General features: G+C 38.4%; 1 protein-coding gene across 1 annotated transcript in view; it reads right to left on the bottom strand.

Annotated features, from left to right (window-relative positions):
• LOC145992637 (uncharacterized) overlaps positions 1–23,103 on the bottom strand; it is a 41,225-nt gene extending 18,122 nt beyond the window's left edge. Inside the window, exons 1-2 of the mRNA XM_083129008.1 lie at positions 22,990–23,103; positions 12,631–12,764 (exon numbers count right to left, since the gene is read on the bottom strand). Coding sequence (XP_082985134.1) covers positions 12,631–12,651 — 21 coding nt within the window. The 5' untranslated portion in view covers positions 12,652–12,764; positions 22,990–23,103. The remainder of the gene's footprint in view (positions 1–12,630; positions 12,765–22,989) is intronic.
• Positions 23,104–24,625: the final 1,522 nt, after the last annotated feature.

Consider the following 24,625-nt stretch of genomic DNA (forward strand, 5'->3'; position numbering starts at 1 on the left):
CATGCATTGAAAATCCAGGGACAATATTTATAACAGGTGGTGCAAAAGTCATCATCCTATTTGAACTGACCTTTATTTTGACATCTTGTTGGTTATATATCAGTAGTGTTTTGTCAGTTAAATAGAAGAAACTCACGAAAGTTATTGTGTGCGAAAAAATAAGTATACCCCACATACAGCCCGCGAAACATTAGCTCTTTTGCGTAACACTTTTCCGGGCAGGTCCCCTGATTTGACCGCTCCAGATTTTTTCTTTTGGGGATATTTGAAGTCATTGGTTTATGTGAATAAGCCAGACACGTTACAGCAACTAAAGGACAATATTAAGCATGAAATTGAAAACATTTCCCCACAGATTCTTTCCAACACCACCAATGCAATAAAAAGAGCCGAAATTTGCATCAATTCGAATGGTAGTCATTTATTGGATGTTATCTTTAAAAATTGAGGACATAAACTTACAAGTATCAATAAAAGTTTAACACAAAAACCTACTTTGTTTAATTTAAAACCCAAGCTATAGGCTAAGATTATCAGGTGATGACTTTTGCGCCACCTTGTATTTGGTCGCAATGAGATCAGAATGGAAATTTCCTTTAAATGTCTACATTCAGAATACAAGGAAGTTACCATTTCCAAAATTTTCCAGCAAGAAAATGTTTAAAATTTCCTGACACTGCAAAAAAACACTTGACCATTTCTTTAACGTGTAAGTTCAAAATCATTTAACTATTTTTCCTAACACCACTGTTATTACATTACCAAGCATTTTAAATAAAAGGCTCATTCAATATATAACCGGAAATATGTTGTAACAAATATTTATTAGAAGCATCAAAATAACTACAGTACTATGTTTCAACATAGTTCCCCTAGTTCAATGCACCTATGCCAGCACTTGATAAGAGCACTGACGTGTGCATAACCACTCATGCACTGCTGATTGGACTTCGTCGTCATTCTGGAACCTCCATCCACTTAGTCCATCTTTAAGTGGGCCAAAGATGTGAAAATTGGAAGGTGCGACATTGGGAAAATATGGGGTTGGGGTAAGCACTCAAACTTTAGGTTCTCGATGGCAGTTCAAATCAACAAAGTCCTCAACCTAACATTTATTGATTTATTTGAAATTTGGCATACTGGAAAGGTCACCTGAGTTGAGGGAAAATATGTGATGTTGCATATCCATATCTTTTGATTTTCTGAAATTACAGTGTTGCAAACTATGCAATTTTGAACATATTTACCAACATCTTGTTAACTTTAAATTGCAATATTTCGGCAATTAGGACACCTATAGAAGTGGTTAGGACAGTGTTGGAAAGGTCTTGAAGAGCTCTTTCACTTGAGATATTGCATGCCTATGTCAGGGTTAAAAAAAACAATTGGAGGTGCTGCAAAGAAAATTTTGGTAGACATTTTCTATTTTTTTTTTCAAAAAATTATGTCATACATACACTATCACTCGTAATTGTACAAAATTGAAAATGGGACGCCAATGGGATCCAGAGTAATGTTAGATTTAGTGTAGGTTAGGGTACGGTAGAGTAGGTTAGGTATTGCATGATAACAAATTTTAATAGACAAATCCCTAATATTCAAAAGTAAAAGTCTAAGAGAAATGAAATACAATATTGTTTGAATTATCATACATGAATCTAATGCTTAAATTTGCAGTTATAATTACATGGTGATTCAAAAGTCCGAAAATGGAAAGAGGGGGGAAGTTCTTGGAAATAGGCGAGTTTCAATCTAAAGTGCTAGAATTTTCAACGTAACGTGCACCTTTACGCTGTACACTGCTCATTGGTAGCTGAAAATGACACAGCCTGGGCACGCCACTGAGGGTGGCCACTCTAGATACCTTGATAAAATTCAAGTATAATTCCCGGTTTTCAAGTCATACTTTCCTAAAATTCAAGGGTATAAACAGATTTTTTTTTCCATCTCAACCTTACATTTACTACTCTAACCATTCACACACACACATACCACACACACAAATACTATATTAATAATAATAGTATTTTCTCAGGAACAAAATACATGTGAAATACATTGTAAAATGACAGTTATAACACCTTTATGTTTTATTTTAGTTGCACTAAAATACAATATTTTTAATTTTTAAAAAAATCGTGAATTGAGTACAATGGTGTAGCAACTAACCAGTCATACAGTTTTTGTTAAATATATTCACAGACATATTTGTCACATCAAGAAATAGCTTATTGAATAGTCTTACTCCTAGAGCTTCATAAGTCATAACTGTTCAAGGATTTCGCGAGTCTATAATACGCCAGCTGTTTCTAGTAGTGTAGGAATGAATATCTTGTCTACTTTCTAGTTGTGGTAAAATTATCTTTATATAAAACAGCACAGTCTAAATATATAGATTTATTACAGTCATAAATGTCTATTTATGTACAGTGGCTTACAATGTACTAATTTGTGAGAGTTTGTAATTATTCTCACAGCTTTTTTCTGCAGTATTAAAATTTCCTGTAAATACATTGATCAAGATTTATTTTAATGTGGAAGCAAGTCAACGTACAAGGACTTTGTTACGTTCATGAATATATTATGATCCGATGGAGATTAAACATAATTAAAAGCGCAAACTCACTATCCATAGTTATTAGGCTCCAAGTTTCGTTCTACAATCATAAATATGTTTACAAATATGGCATTTACTGCTTTCGATGAAAATTTTGAAGATATTCAGGATTATTTGTTTTGTTTCAAACAGTTGGGCATTGTTCAAAAGTTCACTGATGATTAAATAGTTCCTATACTTATCACTTTCATAATTGCAAGGGCTTTCAAAGTCCTGAAGAATGTTGTCACACCAGATCTTGTATAGAATCTTTCGTATTCTCGTGTAAAGGATAGTCTTTTGTCACACTACAAACCTGTAACTAATAAGTTTGTTGAAAGATTTAAGTTTTGATGTTGTGTGCAAGAGGAAGTTTCTGATTATTTCATTAGGCTGAAGCAACAAGTCATAAATGTAACTATGGCAATTATCTGGACAAAGCTTTGGTTGAACAGATAGTATTAGGTATTCGATCTGACATTACTAGAAAAAAGTTGCTTCCAGTACAATCAGTGAACTTTCAGCGATGTAAAGAACTGACATTACAAATCAAAATGTTAGAGAAAGAAACCAGATTGTTAATACAATCAGAAAATATGAAGCCAGAGTCAACAGTTTCACGCACCTCGACACAATTTCCAAGAAGAACAGTGCAAGGGGACAAACATACAAAACAACATACTCATAGTTTGTCTGCTCCAATGAATCACGGAATGAAATATACTGCCTACAGCTGTCCTAACTGTATGTACAGTCATAATTCTACAGACAACTGTCCAGCCAAGTTTCAGTTTCTTCACTCTGTAAGAAACGTGGTCACTGGCAGAAATGATGTAGGAAGAAAGAGAAGTTTAAACAGAAACCCAATAATAATAATAATGTAGGACAAACTACTGAACACAAAAATTTGCAACGTCAACATCTCAAAGTCCAGGTGACAAGCAAACAACATGGTTACCTAGTGTCGTCTCATACAGTGTGACACACATCAACACATAATCGGGTCACCTACATCCAATTACCCTTTATCTAAGAATCCAATGTTAAAGGATTTACTTATTAACGGCAAGTTCAATGAGAGATCAACACAGGGTCTGCCGTAACTCTGTTCCAAGCAGACTCATTCAGGAATTGGTTTCCAATGACCAATATTAAACACTCCACTATAAAAATATATGGTATAGGGAAAGATACTCTTTCAGTTGAAGGACAGGCTGAACTTGAACTTACCCACTCTGGATCGGCTTACTCACTTCCTGTTATTTTGTGCACGGAACATCTAAATTTCCACTCATAGGTCATATCTGGTTAGATATTGTTACTCCAGACTGGAGAATTCCACTGTTACGCTCAGAGCTGGCATGTTCCATGGGAGTAAAACCTACAGAGGCTGAGCAACTTTAGCACTCTTTATTTCTTGCACTGGTGGTAATGTATCAAAGCCAATGTCGAACACCATGCAAGTGCCGTTAAGTGAAGATGCTGCACCTACATCGGATACACTTAACAGATTACCATTTAACAATGAAAGAGCAGTTGATGAGGAAACTTGTCAATCCTCAAGTACGAAGTTCAAGGCAGGCCCAGCTAATAGGTGGCCGGAAGCTAGATCCGTAGGACAAAGAATCCACATGGACCTTTTCTTCTTGGCTGGGAGGAAGTTCCTGTTACTTGTGGATGCTTACAGTCGCTGGGTAGATGTCTGGCCAGTTTCGTCCTTAGTTACACCAAAGACCATATGCTGGATTCTTCAGTCGTGCTCGATTCTTGGAATTCCACAAAAAATAGTTTCCGTCAAGGGTCCAGAATTCAGCAGCCACATGTTCCATTTCTTTTGCCAGCAGTTCGGGATTGAACACATCACAATACCGTCGTACCATAGTCCTAGCAACAGACTTGCAGAGCGTTACATACACACGGTGAAGACTGGCATGTTGGTTGATTGATTGATTTGTTGTTTTAAGTCCACTTTATGCACAGAAAGGCTAAACGGGACTGGACCTACAGTTTAAAGTGGGATACGAACCACTTGTGTTTTCACCGGGTATCGAACCCAGGACCCCTTGATTACAAGGCAACGACGCTAACACTGCGCCATCGGGGAGGCCCTTACTGGCATGTTGGTGTTGCACAAACATCCACATCTGACTTCTTTTCAGTTTGATGCCAAGTTAGCAGAGTACCTGCTGTTTTTTGAGGAATTCCGGTCGGGAGAGGAACGTAGTCTTCCTACAGCCTCAGTACTTAACTTCAGTCCAAGGGAATGGTGGAGTTGTGAAGTGAAGATCCTAGCAGAGATGACGAGAAGACAGACGCTCCACCTTTATTGAAACGTAGGAGCAACCACAACAAGGCTTACCGGATATTTTCACCTAGAGAAACAATATGGGTTTAATCACCAAAGCATTTGTCACTTAACTTCAAGGAGGGAGATATTGTATAAAGGTTGGTTGGAACTCACCTTTAAAAAATTTGCTTTGCCGATGGGACTCAACGAGTGGTACATACATTCATAGAACACACCGACAACAAAACAGTTCAGAAGCCTGGGGTGATAGCCCACTGGACCAGAAGGTGGTAGGAATTCGGACTCCAAAACTACTCCAAAACAACCAGACCCAATATGCTGATGCTAGTCTGTGAGCAAGATCCACATAGACTTCTCATGTGCCTAGGAGATCGACCAGGGTTAAGGTAACCCCTGACAGATACAATTACCTTCGTTATTTTTTTTTGTAACTCTGGGAGGAATGTAGTGCTGCCTCCTAGAGGAAGATTAAGCAAACTACTGTTGCTATGGATAGTCTGTGCAAACAAGATGGAATGTAGAACGCAGTTTCGTTATAATGTAAAGTGTTACATTGTTTATGAGTTTCTTAATAAAATTCAGTTTATCTTGTTAATGCATGTGTTTGCATCGCACAACAATCATTAGGGAAGATTTCTATATTTTTTTTTACTGTATTTGGTAATTAATTTGGAATTAATTAATTTCCAGGCTGTCTTACACTTATTCCTGGATGTCTCAATATTAGCTAGATTATACAGTTTCTTTGATTCATTTATAGCCCATTTGTATTCCTTTCTCGCCCTCAGGTAGATTGATTTTCCTAGAAACACTGGATAAAACTCCACCCTCCTGGGAGGTAGATGGCAAGATCAAAGGCATGGGTAAGTGAAAGCTGAACCGAAAAGTGACTAAGAAGGCATGTAACTGCTTAGTTAAAGGTGCGGGAAATAAACCATTCATTGCCACTTTCTTGCTTGAAGCTCATGGTGGTAAGATAGGTGGATGTTTTTACACCACCTGCCGCGCTAATGACAGGACAGGTGATTATCGATTTCTTCGAAAAGAGGGATGAAAGTTGCTGTGAAATTAGCTTCGTTTTATCTATGTTCAAGCGGGAAGTTGATTCAGCAGTTTCCTCTTGTCCTCTTCCCTTTTGTGTCAGTCTTTTGTGTGACTGCCAGTATCGGCCAATGAGGGTTATTTAATTCAGCCGAGATTAGATTGGGAACAGACGGCTTTGAATGACCGCACTAAGATTGAGTTTTTGTTTCAAGTCCACTTTATGCACAGATAGGCTTATCGGAACTGGACTTACATTTTAAAGTGGGTCCTGAACCACTTTGTGCCTCCACTGAGTATCGAACCCGGGATCTATTGATTAGAAGGCGACGGCATTAAAACTACACCATCAGGGAGGCCCCTCTAAAGATTTATGTACACCACAACTTACAATAATATACATAAAACATTTATCAGGAACTTTACTTTTCATCAAATGGACGTACCGTCATTGTTTATGTTATTCAACATGTATTCAATTCTTTAATTCATACTTCATTTGACATTAATGTCCTTGCCATGACAGTTGTTATTACACAAATTATAGTGGTCTTAACTAAACGTAAGCTACATGATGAATATCTGTTGTTTTATCTCTGATTTTATACATCTTTTGACTATTTATGTAATAACAATATTTTTTAGTCAAGAAACAAAGAACAAAATAGGTATTAACGTTGTCTCTCCTCCATTTCTTAGTCTGTGGTTACATACAACAAAACTCCATACTCATCGGAGAAATTAAGTACTAATTAATAAACTTACATATTATTACAAATAAACCTATAATTATATTAACGTATTAAATAGAAACACTTTTATTATTATATTTCTGAGACACTTGGCTCGGACTGGCTCTCCAAATATATTTCTAGATACGTGCCTAGTGACAAGTTAGTATGACTCGGTAACTAGCCTTTGTTATTTTATACTGGAATTATGCAAGTATCGGTATCGGCAAATGGTGGTATCGGCTCAGCTCTAGTCATGGTCTGAATATACAAATACAGTTACATTACATGTTATACGAGTTGTTTTTATGTTTGTAAATATATTATTCAGGCATGTGAACTAGGGATGGCCAAACGGATCCGGATCCGAAAAAGTTACGGATCTGGATCCGGATCCGAAAATTCCAGATCCAGATCCGGGTCTGAAAGTTTCGGATCTGGATCCGGATCCGAAAATCCGGATTCGGATCCGAGAGTTTCGTATCTCAATCCCATTATAATATTACCACACCTACGCCATATTGAAAAATGTTACTTCTTAAGAAAGAGTCCTACAAGAATTTTTTTCAAGTGTTGTTCCTAAAATACTTTGCTACGCATCGGCTAACACACTCGTGCACAAATGTCCGAAGTGATTTTGTAAATGCCATTGAAACGAATATGTATTCATTCGAATGTATTGGAAATGAAAACACACATAAATGTGAGACATTCCATTCCAGGATGAAACCTTTAACACATATAAAAAGATAGAAATGTTATACAAAAATTATACAATTGTTCTACAGTTACAGTTTTACAAATTAAAATAAAACATTATAATATATGCAGTGTTAAATAATTACAAAGTGTAAGACTAACAAGGGAGGTTATCTAAGTGTCCCCCTCCGATTTCCATGAAACTTGGCAGGTGTATAACGGGCCCAAAGGAAGAAATACGTGTTTTTCTTGTTTCGGCTAAAAAACTGTTCTAGGGGGCAACCCCCCTTAAATGTCAAGATGAGGACAAATTGAATTGAGGATCTGACTCCTGTGTCCCTCCCATTTCCATAAAACTTGGCAGGTGTATAGTGGGGCCCAATGGAAGAAATACGTGTTTTTTTGTTTCAGCTAAAAAACGGTTTTTATGGGGCAAAACCCCCTCAAATGTCAAGATGAGGACAAATTGAAGTGAGGATCGGACCCCTGTGTCCCCCTCCGATTTCCATGATACTTCGTAGGTGTGTGTATAAACGGGCCCAAATGAAGAAATACGTTGTTTTTTTGTTTCAGCTAAAAAACTGTTTTAGGGGGCCAAAACCCCCTCAAATGTCAAGATGAGGACAAATTGAATTGAGGATCTGACCCCTGTGTCCCTCCCATTTCCATAAAACTTGGCAGGTGTATAGTGGGGCCCAATGGAAGAAATAGGTGTTTTTTTGTTTCAGCTAAAAAACTGTTTTAGGGGGCCAAAACCCCCTCAAATGTCAAGATGAGGACAAATTGAATTGAGGATCTGACCCCTGTGTCCCTCCCATTTCCATAAAACTTGGCAGGTGTATAGTGGGGCCCAATGGAAGAAATACGTGTTTTTTTTGTTTCAGCTAAAAAACGGTTTTAGGGGCAAAACCCCCTCAAATGTCAAGATGAGGACAAATTGAAGTGAGGATCGGACCCCTGTGTCCCCCTCCGATTTCCATGATACTTGGTAGGTGTGTGTATAAACGGGCCCAAATGAAGAAATACGTGTTTTTTTGTTTCAGCTAAAAAACTGTTTTAGGGGACAAAACCCCCTCAAATGTCAAGATGAGGACAAATTGAATTGAGGATCTGACCCCTGTGTCCCTCCCATTTCCATAAAACTTGGCAGGTGTATAGTGGGGCCCAATGGAAGAAATACGTGTTTTTTTGTTTCAGCTAAAAAACGGTTTTAGGGGGCAAAACCCCCTCAAATGTCAAGATGAGGACAAATTGAAGTGAGGATCGGACCCCTGTGTCCCCCTCCGATTTCCATGATACTTCGTAGGTGTGTGTATAAACGGGCCCAAATGAAGAAATACGTGTTTTTTTTGTTTCGGCTAAAAAACGGTTTTAGGGGGCAACCCCCCTCAAATGTCAATATGAGGACAAATTTAAGTGGGCATTTGATTTATGTGTCCCCTTCGATTTCAATGAAACTTGGCAGGTGTATAGTGGGGCCCAAAGGAAGAAATAAGTGGTTTTTTTTGTTTCAGCTAAAAAAGCGGTTTTACAGGGCGAAACCCACTGAATTGTCAAGATGAGGACAAATTGAAGTGGGGATCTGACCCCTGTGTCCCCCTCAGATTTCCATGAAACTTGGCAGGTGTGTGTATAAACGGGCCCAAATGAAGAAATACGTGTTTTTTTGTTTCGGCAAAAAATTTGTTCTAGGGGGCAACCTCCTCTCAAATGTTAAGATGAGGACAAATTGAAGTGGGGATCTGACCCCTGTGTTCCCCTCCGATTTCCATGAAACGTGGCAGGTGTATAGAGGGGCCCGAAGGAAGAATTACGTGTTTTTTTGTTTGAGCTAAAAACTGTTTCAGGGGGCAAAATCCCCTCAAATGTCAAGATGAGGACAAATTGAAGTAAGGATCTGACCCCTGTGTCCCCCTCCGATTTCCATGAAACGTGGCAGGTGTATAGAGGGGCCCAAAGGAAGAAATACGTGTTTTTTTGTTTCGGCTAAAAGACTGTTTTAGGGGGCAAAACCCGCCTCAAATGTCAAGATAAGGACAAATTGACGTGGGGATCATCTGACCCCTGTGTCCCCCTCCGATTTCCATGAAATTTGACAGGTGTATAGAGAGGCCGTATGCCCCCTGTTTCTTCCTATGCCATATTTACGTGGTTTCGAGGTCAGATCCCCACTTCAATTTCTCCTCATCTTGACATTTGAGGGGGGGCATCTATACATCTGCCAAGTTTCATGGAAATCGGAGGGGGAGACTTAGACCTCCCTAGTAAGTGTATTAATTAATTACAAATCGCGCACGCGCGCGCACACACACTATATATATATGTGTGTATGTATATTATATATATATGTATATTAGCAGGTAACAATATGTTATAAGCACATTCTTACTTTCCAAAGAAGCGCATGTGGGATGGCAAAACGGATCCGGATCCGAAAATTCCGGATCTGGATCCAAAAGTACCGGATCCGAAAGTTTTGGATCCGGATCCGAAAGTTTTGGATCCGGATCTGAAAATTCCGGATCCGAAAAATTTTAGGATCCGGATCCTAAGGATCCGGAACCAACCGGATCCGGATTTCGGATCCGAAAGGATCCGGATCTGGCCATCCCTAATGTGAACCCCTAGTGGGTTTATTATTCATATAGTTAAAGTTAAACTGCCTAAGCAGATTTACAAAACCAATCACACATTGTTTATCTTCTGTTACATCAAAATGAGAGTTTAGATCACCACTAATTTTAACAACATGCATTCCAATGTATCCAAAAATTCTAATTTAATTCAATTAAACGTTTAAAATATTTCATTTAAGGTGTCATTTCACATATACTCAGACTCAAAATATATCTACAAGCACAAGTCACAAATTTTACAGGATATACAAATCTATGAAAAAGTGTTAATTGTGTAAGAAATTCAATCTCAAATTTACCTAATGAACTTCTAGATATTTTATCTTCCATCTGTCAGATAGATTTTTCTGCAAAGGACACTAACAAAGTAAAATAATCGAGAGACTTCTGTGTTATTTTCCAGCAGCCATACTTTCCTTCTTGGATAAATAAAAACTAAATTGTGAAAAAATTCCTTCAGGGCATTTATAAATATGTATAAATTCAATGGGATTTAGATTAATAAAAGTTGAAATTTTTCACATCTACAGAAAAAAAATTATGAATAATTCCCAGAGCAAATAATTCATAATAATTCTTGGAATTCAAGAAATTCCCGGTGAGTAGCCACCCTGATTAATATCATGAGATAATTTTGAAACAAATGGCATTTTGATTAGAGTTGTGTGTTCGTGAGATAGAAAGAATCAAGGGAAAAAGCTCAAACTGAAACATATTTAACTATTGTACAGAGACTAGTCATCTAAGGCTGTGTGTGTGTACTGATAGTGTAAGTTTGAAAAAGTTTAGGAAACCTGGGAAAAACATCATTAGAAAACATAACCACTTTATTGTATTACTAGCTGATTGCCCGGCATTGTCCAGGTATTTACTTATCCCGATCTTCTATTAGACAGGAATATAATGAATTCTAACTATAGTGTAAAATGAACTTGGGAGTTGAAGAGCATTGGGAGTGTCACTATTCATCTCAGCGGCCCCGAAAACTATGGATTCCACAATAATATCAGTCATTTTACATGTCACCCCCTTCCCACCCGCAAACCTAGAGGTGCCAGGGGTGTCTTGGAGTTGAACGACATTGGGATAGTCACTATTCATCTTAGTGACCCCGACAACTATGGATTCCACACTAATATCGGTCCTTTTGGATTATTTTTCATGTCACCCCCTTCCCGTCCCCACCCTTAGGGGTGCCAGGGGTGTCTTACCCCCACGGTATTTCTTTCCAGATTGTAAGTCATATGTGTACCAAGTTTGGTCATCGTGAATGCCACCAATTAGCTTAGCGACTCCGAAAACTATGGATTCGACACTAATCTAGGTCATTTTTGACATTTTATTTTTCACCCCTTCTCACCCTCCATGCCGATAGGTGATGAACTTTGAGCTGAACGGTATTGGGAGTGTCACTATGCACCTTAGCAACCCCAAAAACACACTCATATCGGTCGTTTTCGATTATATTTACATGTTCCCCCTCCTACCCCCACCCCTAGGGGTGCTGGGTTGTCTTACCCCCACAGTTTTTCTTTCGAGATTGCAAGTGATACGTGTACCAAGTTTGATTGAAATCGCTCCAGGCGTTCGAGAGTTATGCCGGAACAAACACACACATACATCCATTTTTATACATATATTAGGGTAAATCAAAAGCTAAAGGCAATTTTTAGTTCTCGCAGGAATAAACAAAGACTGGGTGTGTCTAACATCACCACGTGTATACTTGGAGTGACGTGGAAGGAGGAGTATCCATCACTGCCCCATTTAGTCCAGTGTAGCGGAGCAAAAGGGTCACACATATGGACGCACCACTCCACAAATGCACCATCAAGGAACAGCACGCTGTATTCCACTTTCTGTGGTCAGAGGGAGTCAAACCGGCCGACATCCACCTTCGGCTGTTAGCGCAATATGGAGCAAGCACCATGACTCAACGAAAGGTGTATGAGTGGGTGGACCGCTTTAAAGCGGGACGCAGAAGTTTACGGACGAAAGTCGAAGTGGACGCCCAGAAGAAAACTTCCAACGGGTGGATACCATTATCAGGGAAGATCGAAAAATCACAATAGCACAAGTGGAGGAACTCTTCGACATAAGTTTCGGATCAGCATATGATAGTGAATTAGTGTACCAAAAAGTTTGTTCGTGGTCATCGGTTCAGGTCAGATGACGAGGTCCAACAGGTGGTGCAGACATGGCTTCGAGAGCAAACAAAAACCTTCTTTGCGGACGGGATACAGAAGCTGATTGCACGATACCAAAAGTGCATTGCCATGCAGGGGGCATATGTGGAAAAGTGACATGTGTAGTTCTTCTTCTCGTGTGGAAATAAAGATGTTATGTGAAAATTGCCTTTACTTCTTGATTTACCTAGTAGAAGGTTTTATAGTACATCTGCTAAAATAGCTGTAATTTATGGGAAGAATGTCGCTCCCACTAGAGCTTGAATCTTTTCAAAAACTAATCAGACACAAACTGTCTGTATTAATCTGTCTTGGGTCCACAATTTAAAAACTTCCATTGCGAAAGTCTTATTGGCGTAACATTGTCTCACATGCTAGAGCCTAAGTTATGATAAACTTCGTACATCCTACATCACATATTGACTCTGCTTACCTCATACTGTTGCATGTCCATTGCCACGATGTAGTTATTGAGACTCTTCACACATACTTTGAATATCCTGGAGGTTCTCCATTTACCAATGCATGTAAGACACCTAAGCAGTGGTAACAATCATCCTTAACAACCTATTGGTAAAAAGGCAAAAGCAAGTAGTGGTACTCAGAAAAGAAACAATGCAATGTTTATTGCTTGTGCCATCAAATGACAAGAGTATTTTGTATTTATAATTATTTGGCATGAAACACTTTCATATTTGACAGAAAACATGTTCGGGTTCAGTTGAAAGTTCGTGTTTACAGTACAGCATGAGTATGTACTCAGTATTTGTTTATCGTTCACACGTATTGCGAAACAAGAGTCCACAAAGCCGTTCCAGTGACAATTTATTTTACCTTTTGGGGTCCGGAAACTGCCTGCAAAGTCTTCCATTCAACGATAAGCACACTCTGTTCCACTGAGTACCAAATCATAATGTAATGTAATCACGAACTACTGATTGTAAGCACAAACTTTCAACCAAACCCAAACAAACACAAACCACTACCTGGTGCATCACAACAGCAGGGCGAAGAACTAAGACTGAAAGCACATGTCTGTATGATTTGCATTTAATGGCAGAATCACCCAGATACACGTGCATGCCCATGCAAGGACTAGAGAGACAGTGGAGCCATCTCCAATGAAGTCACCATCCTTCTCATACACCAAGGTATGTCAGTAGCAAATTTCATTACATTATGACCAATAGTTTGATTTTTATAAGCAAAAAATCAGGAGTGAAATACCCACCAGCAGACGTAGGGATTGCTTCAGTGATTCTCCAGACCGCAGACTACAACAAGAAAATTTCAAACTTCTAGTAGACTCCACATACCGAAAACTCCCCTGAGATCCCACAGTAGCAGTTGAAAGAAAGACCAGAGCACTACTGAAGAAAACATAATTACCGAAACAAATTCTAGACAAATTGAACAATCCCACCATTACAGTATGGACTCCCCAAAATACACAAGACCGCAGTGCCATTAAGACAGATTGTCAGCACCATTGGATGCCCAAAAATACAGACTCGCCAAATTCCGGATGGCCCAGCTTCAACCATTGATAGAAAAATGTGAAGACCACGTGAAAAACTCCACAAAATTCATCAAGACGCTGCAGCACATCAGAACATCACCAGATGGCATTTTATTCAGCTTAGACATACTGTCACTATTCACCGAAGTGCCACTTAAAGATTCACTGGAATTACACTTCACAGCAGAAATTATCAGTTTATTCAAACATACACTGACATTGACCTACTTCAGATAAAGGTACAGTACTATGCACAAACCAACAAGAGTTTGCCTGCAATAGCCTATTTTTTCACATGAAGAGCTGAACACAACTCCATTGAAACCTGCCACCTTATACAGATACATCATAGTCTGGCTGCACGGTAAAGAAACTCTTCAGTTATTCCTAGGTTGCTTAAACAAACAGCACCTAAATATCAAGTTCACCATGGAGACAGAGAAGAATAACAGGCTTCCGTTCCTGGATATTCTCATCAAACACAGGTCAGATGGATCCTTGGGACACAGTGTATACTGGCAACCAACTCACACCGATCTATATCAAAATGTGAATAATTTCTATCACCAGTCTAACCGAACTACAGTTCTCTCCACCTTATTCCACCAGGCCATCTTCATCAGCGAAGTGGAGCATCTACCAGAAGAAATACATCATCTTCGCAAGGTTTTTAGACAGAACGGGTACTCAGAACATTAAAACAAGTACTGTCCAAGATGACCAGCACAGCAGAAAATTCACACACATTGGGAAATCCGAACACATCAGGGAATTTGGGCACACCAGGGACGAAGCAGACCAGAACATATCCATCCTATCATACATTAGAAACCTCTCCGGAATTATAAGCCTAAATCTCAGGAAGCACAATGTTAAAAAGATTCACAACCATCCTCGAAGATCAGAAGCCTGCCAAGCAACCTCAAGAACAATTTAGGACTTAAAACACCTAGAGTTACCGTATTACCTGCAAATGAGGTACAGCATGCATTCGGCAGATGGGCAGGACAATAGAACAGCGCTGCAGATAACACCAAAGTCACATTAAGAATTTCCATCTGGAAAAGTCGGGACTAGCAAAAATTCAATCAAGGAGGGCCATAGAATGGATTTCAGCAAAACAGAAATTATAGCCAAATCTTCAAACTACTGGGACAGAATATCAAAGAAGCAATAGCCAATCATGGGGAAAAAAAGAATGTTAATCACAACATGGGGTTCAACCCGACCTGGCTTCCAATTGGTACACCATCTTCATTGGGAACCTCAATCTCCGAACACATATACACCAGGTTCACACTCAATATTGCACTTCTACCCTCAAGGTGAGATTGATGATAGCACTTGAAAGCTTGGAATCCTTTCCACAACTTACCTGGCAGATAGCCCGAGATAATAATTTTATTATTAGTCGCAAGGAAAGCTTGAAGACTTACTTTATAAGTATTAATAACCAAAAAGTTTTCATATTAAAATGTGTACATTTTGTCATGGTCTGTATTGTCCCATTTCTTCTCTTTAAGAAGACATGAAAAGAGTCCCATTTTGTTGTTCCAAAATCTTGTCATTTTAGGTTTGATTTCTATTTATTTAAAGTGTTGATTTAAGCCCACTTCATGCACAGAAAGGCTAGTCGGGGAATGAACCTACAATTTAAAGAGGGATCTGAACCACTGTGCAATGTAACTCCCCTTGGTATCGAACCTGGGACCCTTGATTACAAGTTGACATTACCACTATGCTATCAGGCCTGACTTCTATTTATGTCTGTTAATACACACATCATGAGCTTAGTGATTACTTACTGTACGTTTTCTGATTAATCAATTTTTCGCTTCCACATGGCATATACGTATTCCATTTGTTTACTATTGTCTATGGCCGCTAAATGCTTTCATTCCTAGGTTAGGCAGTTCAGGTTTAAGGCCCTTAATATTCGTAAATGCTTACAGTGTTGGGCTTGCCAGTAGGCACATTCAGATGCTAAGACTTGCGAAAATTGATTGCTAAAACATGCTGATAGCATCAAAATCAACCTGCCTCACAAACTTACATGCATTATTTTCACAATTACAAATAAAATATAATAATGCCTACGTTGTTAGGTTAGGAGGTCAGGTTTAGGCTCTTAGTAACCAATTTTTGTAACATGTTAGCACCAGTTGTGCCTGACAAAGGACCCTTCACCAGTAGCGTACGCAGGATTTCGTCAAGGGGGGGGTTATTTCTAAAACTTTCTCCAAATTCACATTACCTTTAATTTATTATACTTTAATTCAATAATAATAATCATAATTAATTAATAATTGTTATAGTTAATTAATTAGCTGAATTACTACTAATAATACTACTAATACCACTACTACTATTATGTAGTAGAGATCTACATAAATATACCATTTATGAAAACAATAGAAAGAAATTACTTTCTAATCATTCAATTTTTATCAAATCCTGGGAGCATTTTTTTGTTTTTGTTTTTTGTCTGGTCAACGAGGTGAGACATTTTAAGGGTGAAGAAAATCCATAAAACAAGAAAATATATTAAAATAAATTGAAATAATTAAAGTATGGAACTCATCCAAGAAGCTGCGGTAGTCTGGTCGGTAGAGCATCTGACAATTACGCGGGAGATCCGGATTCGATTCCCGAAATTGGTTGGAATTTTTCCGGCTTCTTCCCCGCATAAATGTCCCCGATAATTCACATCTGGATTGTCTCACTGTTCTTACCAACAAAACATTTTTCAATAGTTAAGCTTATTGTCGTTTGAATAATTGTCTAGTCAACAAGATGAGACATTTTAAAGAGAGACATTCAAACATGCTGCGGTAAATAATACAATGGGAAGACAGACTGGTGACTGTATTCTTGTCCGCCTAGCCTTTGTCTATACATTAGCCTCTAACAACGAACCAAGAACTTTCTGTAGTTAATTCTCATTGTTCACACAAAAAAAAGACATGTTCGTTGAACACTGGCGTACGTAGAGGCATGGCCGATGGTTAGAGGCACATACTTTTGGTAAATAAAAAAGCAAAATTTCAGTATAAAAACAGAGTCAATTTCGGGTTCAAAAGCTGTAAATAAAATGAAATTTCGCTGTTATAGCGGTGAAAAAGCGGTATATAAAATTACATTTTGGTTTTAAAAATGTGAATATAATCCCGATTTAAAAACTGCACTATTACACAAAATAAACATATCCCTTCTAATAGCACATTAAATCATTACCAGAATATTAAGTTTATTCCTGTATAGAGGAGTCCATTTTTGCTTTTTAAATATTTACAGCAAAATTAATCAATTTTCCGTGAATTGCATAACACACAGGATACTTCAGACTTCAGAAAGTGTTGCGTAGGTATATAAACGGTAAATTTAGTGTTTAAGAGTCTATTTCGCATTTTGCAGTTCATTTCGCATCATTTCGTGACAAAACAGGGTAGGAAAATGCACCTCACACCTTTCAGAAACCTTAAAAATTAACATTGCAATGTGTTAATTCAAATTTCGTTTTATTTTTGTCAAAAACGAAATATGCATGCCTCTACCGATGATGCTACAGCCCCTACCAAAATTTTGAGAAAATCAGAATTTTTAAATAAAAATCCGTTAGGAACTTTAAAAAATCAAAATGTGTAAATACGAAACCTCTTTTAAAGTGAGTCCCGATTACCATTTTTGTCTTTCAATACAATTTTAATAGAATGAAAAGCTCCAAAAATACGAAACATTTTATTATGCATCCTGCCCTCCAAAACGAAGCCATGTGTTATCCACATTTACTATTCCGGCCCCTCCCCCCAAAAAAAACTGCGTACGCCAGAGTATTGAACATTATTGCATTTTATTTCTCTTTTAAATCATAGTTACCCTCATATTTCACTTTCAAGAACTTGTGCAACGCATCACTATGAAAGACGCGTGTGCTTGGAATGCTGTGCTTTTCTCCATGCTACATGGAAATAATAATTCAAATTATTATTATTATTATTATTAGTGGTAGTAGTAGTAGTAGTAGTAGTAGTAGTAGTAGATGTAGTAATAGTAATAGTATTGTCCCAGATCTTTTCTGTGGTAAATTGGCCATTTGAATTTTTTTCCACAGCATTTTTCATAATATTTCACAAGCTCAAGGGGGGGGTTTAAACCCCGTAACCCCCCCCTTGCGTACGCCACTGCCCTTCACTGATAGCTTTGCTGGGCTCTTAGCATTAAAACTATAACCCTAAATGTTTTCAACACTTTATCACGTAATATCTAGTTCTAAATATGAAACCTTTAAAGACTGACAGTATTTAGTGTCTGTGTCAAATATAAACCAAGAACAGTTGCTCGCTGGAAAGAGCGGATGCTGTGCAGCTACATAATTTCTATGGTAAATAACTCTTAGACCCTCAGTAAAGGATTTAACTGTGCTAATAGGTTTCTCCTAGCTTCAAACTTATCTCAGCGGTTGCCTTTAGTATTTTAGCACACACCTAATACCCCAATAAAACTTGTAAAAAAATATTAGAGGCCCAAGTTCTTTTTGTTCAATTGCAATATCATCATGCTACACATGCATTTTTTACATGGTTCGATTACTATTTATGTCTGTTAAAACATACTTCAGAGTTCTAGCAATTACTTACTGCATCTTTGTTTGTTTGATTGATTGATTGGGTTTATTTTACTTCATTTCTGTACCACTTTTGGCTAATCACAAATATGAGGATGAGTGATCATTATGATGAAATGATACTCACGAAAAACAATCATGCTGGGATTAGAACCGGAGACCCCTAGCATCATAGTATGCTGTGCTAACCACTCAACTATAGAGGTCATGCATGTTTGTTTAAGAATGGGTTTTACTTCTATGCAGGGTGCGAAATCACTGCAGATTGGTGGAGGGGAAGGAGCAGAAGAAAGACAGACACACAAACACACAATATATATATATATATAATGTCATTAAATATGTTAGTTATTAAATAATCAAATTATATTATAAAATATACAATATATTATATCGACTGTCTTTCATTCAAAATGTAATTACAAATTGAAGATTTTAATGTACTACTGACGCTGTGAACAATGATTTGCGTAAGGGAGGAGGGGTAAAAATTAAGACATTAAGAAGATAATAGTTTCCTGTATAAAATTCACATATAAATACTATTATGTGTTTTATTAATATTCACTATGTACTTCATGGTTGCTAACGAAAGGTGATGAGGAGTGGAGAAGAAATAACAAGTCGGTCTAATTTTTGTGTTCTGGGAATTAAGAGATGTCCTAAGAGATGAGGCTTTGATGTCAGTTTTTTTATTTTGTACGTTTTCAATATTATTCCAGTCAAGTGTATTCGAATTCCAAAATAATTGTTTATGTTTGTTGTTAAAACAAAAACTCTCACCCCTGGAAGAATTTGGTGGGGAGAAATTTCAGGGCAATATTGTTGGTGGGGAGAATTCCTCCGTGATTTTGCACCATGCTTCCATGTACTCCTATACAATACTTCACTTGCCACCAACCATTTGTTTACTGATGTGTTAGTTACGCAAGTATAAACAGTGTCAATAACTTTCAAGAAGCTTCAAATTTAATTTCACAATCATTATTATTAATCTGTGGTTCTGTGAACGAAAAATGCCTTGTTGATGGGAAGCGCAGAAGCTTGCATAAGGTAGTTTTTACATCTTTTATGTCGATAAAGTGAACTTTTTGAAGCTTTAAACAATGGTATCACTTTCATCATGGTTGAAATTTGCTGTAACAAGCATTTCCACAATTCTACGATACTTCGTCCTTCTCCCATGAAACTTTGAGAAAATCAATAAACATTCGAAACAGTTACCTCGTTAAATATTCGACAACAATACCTATCCGACAGCATGCAGCTGTACAGGGTTAATATAATTGTAACACTGTGTATACTTATACATTTATTTTTCACTACTTGTACACAGTTAGAAGCTTTTTAATCTTTATCAGAAAGAATGAATAATACATTATATAAAGGTACAGAAATTATGGCTATAGACAATCCAATCATGTAGGTACTTGTTTCAAATTTTTACATTACTAATTTTAAAATTAGGTCAGACCCACACATAAAGAATGCTTAAAGAAACATTGTCAGAATAAATATGCAGGTAGGCCTACTGCTTACATTGATTGATTATTGATTTAGTTTATTTTACTTCGCGTTTTGTGCCTCTTGGTTAATTTGCAAAGATGGGGATGAATGATGAAATTGAGGAATGGGTATTCACAAACAACAAAGCCCAAGTGGGATTCGAACCCGGGACCCTTGGCGTTGCAGCACGATGTGCTAACCACTCGACCACAGGGTCTGGCCTTAATGCTTACAATCTCCGCGGTCGTGACAATTTAGTACTTTATGAATTCAGTTTAAAATTACTCAGAAAATAGAAATAACATCCCCTAATATAATAAAGAGAGCTGTTCTCGGTATTTAGTAAACTTTAGAATTGTAGGCCCAAGTTTTCTTTGTTTTATTGTGATTTCATCATTTTACGAATGCATTTTTTACATGGTTCAATTTTGATTCACATCTGTTAACACATATGCACAGTTTAGCGAAGTGTACTTCTTTGCTGCCAAAATGTTTGAAGATGTTGTTCAATAAATGCTTTCGTAGTTAGGTTAAGCAAGTCAGGTTTAGTTCCATTAGCATTTAAAGGTAACAGTTTCATAGATCGGACACACATTAAAATCGCATATTTTGTGTTTCATATGGTTCGTACTTACCAATTGTGTATTCCGGAACATAGTTCGAGGTGCCATTATGCTTTTTACACGAAAACAAATGCAATTTTTCACATTCCAAGTGCTTTTTTTTATTCCTTTCTTCGCTTCCGGAACACACAGTATGGCAGGCACATCTTGACTCACGTTCTGGTTATGCAGTGTTTCAACCTTCTTCACCGAAAAATACCTACTATCGTGTTCGTCACCGGTGGAAATTATACATTATGCATGGGTAGCTGATGGATAGCCCCTCGAACCATACACGGATAGCCCCACAAACCATTTCCGATAAGGTTAGGTTAGGTTGGGTAACGCAAGCATAGTAGAAAAAAAAACGGGCATTGAAACACTTACAGGGGCTGACGTCATCAAAAGTATGCAGGGCAAACAAATGAAAGCAATGGCAATTGTGTGTCGGTCAGATGTTTCTCTTGAAAAATACATGATTTCCCGGTTAAATATATTCCACAATGAAAGAAAATACCTCGATGAACGTTGTAAACCTTGGAGAAACTCATTTCCGTAAGTAGATTCTTGTGTAAAATTGAAGAAATGTGTCTCCGATGTATGAAACCGTTACCGAACCTATATTTCAGGCTGGACCTCCCGATGGCACAGTGGCAATGTCGCATGGCTAGACTCTAGTTTACGTCCTTCTTGCCCGTTTACATCTTTCTTGCCCATTTACAAAACCGTGCTAGCAGACAGCCGGCGCTCCGGCATCAGTAGGGTAAGTAAGTTTTTCTTTTTACACTTTCTGTCACTAACCATTCACGAGAACGAGGTATGCCTACAAGGTTAGGATTGGTCTGTTAGGTTGGTTTCATTAGCACTCATTTCACCCCTAAATATGTGCTACACCCCTAAATATGTGCTTCATCATCGAAAAATGTCCTCAGTACGTTCAATCATGCATATCCGGACAACATCAGTTTTTCTCGATTTTCTCCGCCGGCGCTCCGGCATCCGTAGGGTAAGTAAGTTTTTGTTTTTACACTTTCTGTCACTAACCATTCACGAGAACGAGGTTAGGTTAGGTCTGTTAGGTTGGTTAAATTAGCACTCATTTCACCCCTAAATATGTGCTTCATCATCGAAAAATGTCCTCAGTACGTTCAATCACGCATATCCGGACAACATCGGTTTTTCTCGATTTTCTCCGCCGGCGCTCCGGCATCCGTAGGGTAAGTAAGTTTTTCTGGTACTAGTTTACTATCTTTCGGACACATTTATTTATTTTTACAGAAGAAACTACTTACCGTAATAAGTTCCTGTAGCATTGTCGAACATCGGGAAGGTGTTTTGTGTGATGTGGGAATGTTTCATAGCTGAAATTCATGTTGTTCGTTGAAAATTCATTCACCGACGGAGAATAGCGTTTGGCGCGTACACCTTCGTACACCATCACGCATCGTGACTGCAACATGATGCGTCGTGATTGTGTTTTGTTCATTGGGTATCCAGTGTTTCAAACTGTCTGCATTTGCAACGAGAGTTAGAAGGATGGTGTGTCGCTAGCCCCACGAACCATTGGCACGTGGTTAGGTTAGGCAAACATAGTTAAAATTTGGTGTCGTGTTAGTATCAGGATCTAGAAATTGGAAATAATTGCGAACCATTGACGCTAGCCCCACGAACCATTGACGCTAGCCCCACAAACCATTGACGCTAGCCCCACGAACCATTGGCGCTAGCCCCACGAACCATTGGCGCTAGCCCCACGAACCATTGGCACGTGGTTAGGTTAGTTCGGTTAGGTTAGGCAAACATAGTTAAAATTTGGTGTCGTGGTAGTATCAGGAATATATATATATATATTAGGTTGTGAAACAAAAAAAAAAATGCGAAAATCGACAGTTTCCATTCCGAAAACTAACTCCTTATTTTAGCTTATTTTGCAATTTCTAGATGTTCTACACCTTCAGGAATGTTCCGCGAAGCAGATACGTAAGTGTGAATGTCAAAAATTGACGAAACGAAAAAATTAGAGGTGTCCGAAGGATAGTAAATTTTTACCTGTCCTCAGTACGTTCAATCACGTATATCCGGACCACATCAGTTTTTCTCGATTTTCTCCTCCAGGAAATTTCTCCTCGCCTTGGGATTTACTTCGTTGAATTCCTTATAAAATAACGTTTCCAACGATATATGACACGTATTCCTTAGGAAAAGGACGTAAACTAGAGTCTTACCCGTCGCGTCACTTTGTAATCAAGGGGTTCAAGGTTTGGTACCTGGTAGATGCTGGTAACGTAGTCATGTCGCCTTTTAATGAAAGGGGTCCAAGATTTGATCGGTGCTAAGATCACCAACGTTACCCGGTAGATGCTGGTCAAGTTGCAGAGTCGCCTTGTAATCAAGTGGTCCGAAGTTTAGTACCCGGTAGATGCACCTAGTGGTTCGAATCCCAAGTTTAACTATATGCCCAGACCCGATTAGCCTTTCTGTGAATAAAGTGAACTTAAACCCAAAATACTCAACTCACTTTATTTCGTAAATTTCACTTACCTTCACGGATTAGCGTACGTACAGGCATAGGAGCATATGGTACAGGTTCAAGACTGTAGTAAAAAAAACCTGATTCGTATGTTTTATTTTGTTTTGCCCTCCCTTATCGCACTACGCGCTACCACCATTGCTTCACCCAGGGGGTGTTCGTTAGGTGGCGCAGATCGTATGCGCAGTTGTCCGTGGATGCATGACATCATCGTCGAAAAACACTGCATGGAAAAGGCTGGTTCCTTATGCAAATATTGAGATATTTGACAACAAATATCTTCTAGAATATAGTAGCAGGGGAAAAGTTACAACTTTTACTGTTAAGATTCATCCTTTCTAATCAATTTATCCAGTGGCGTGGCGTGGGATTTTTAAAAGTGTTACCGGTTATCAATAGGACATTTAAGGGATGAGCCGTATAGAGCATCACACATATCTTTGTTGTTGCGCCAGGCGCGGTTGGCTGTATAGCGCAAATGTGCAGTGAACCCCCAGTAATATACAAAATAAACAATAACTGAGATGTTCATAAGCGTAGAGTGGCAAATTCTCTTAGTGAGAAGAAGAAACCGCGGGCCAGAGCCACTCAGCTCCCCTCTAGTTCCGTTTCGTGCAAAGTCTCCACTGAACCTCCGCAAGGCAACCCCTACCATGCTAAAAGCTTAGGACGGCTAGCAGAAGCTCGACGCGTACATATGGCGAAAATACATGCAGTCTGAGACTGGAGGAAGCCCGTCTCGTCAAAACGGACATGCGCAGTTCGTAGGATCACCAGAGAGCTGGAGTGAATCACGCTCTTCTCTCTTCCAGTGTTGCACTATGTGTTTCAATTTGAATTCATTTGGCATTCTCTTTGTATTTTTATATTTTACAAGACTTCTTAGATTAATGAAGAGGGTGTAATACAAATGTAGAGGTAACACCGAACGAAAGCTAGAAGTAAAGATGATGGGACAAATAAGATAAATATGATAGAAAACAACTTGCCTACACATTCAGAGTTTTCATCTTGAAGATGGAAACACTTCAGGTGGAAGGAGCCGAAAAGTCAAAAATAGCGCGAGTGCGAGGGGTTGCTTATCGGACAAGACTTAAACAACCTTTTGGTCTTCTTACGTCAGACTAAATGCTTTCGTTGACATGTTAGGCTTTTTAGGTTTAGTTGTCTTAGAATATACACACTCAATTTTCGGGGCTTACCGTGCTTGACCAAAAATGTAATATTTGCTATTTATTCAAGCCTAACCTAACAATGAAGGCATTTCGCACTTACGTCAGAAGACGACCAAACAGTTGTTTGGGTTTCGTGCGATCAGTTATACTCTAGCGCGAGAGGTGTTCGAAGGGACGTGCGCATTTAACTTTGTTACGTGTCATTGTCTCCATACTTGTTAGTTTGTTTTGAAGTGCATGGCTGGTGATTGAAATATATATGGCATAGTGATACGTTGAGTGAAGTGAGGTGGATTGTGTATTGGAAGGACTGTAGTTGTTACTGTGCGAGAAGTTAACATATTGCATAGAATAGAATCTAATCGCTTTGATTTCGCGATATACTTTCGAATAGTTATATAAGAATTATCTTGTAATCAAGGGGTCTTGGGTTCGATTACTGATACATACTCATTTTAGCAGGCAGAGATTT

Source organism: Lepisma saccharinum, chromosome 9 (genome assembly GCF_977018435.1).
Source record: "Lepisma saccharinum chromosome 9, izLepSacc3.1, whole genome shotgun sequence".
Classification (NCBI taxonomy): domain Eukaryota; kingdom Metazoa; phylum Arthropoda; class Insecta; order Zygentoma; family Lepismatidae; genus Lepisma; species Lepisma saccharinum.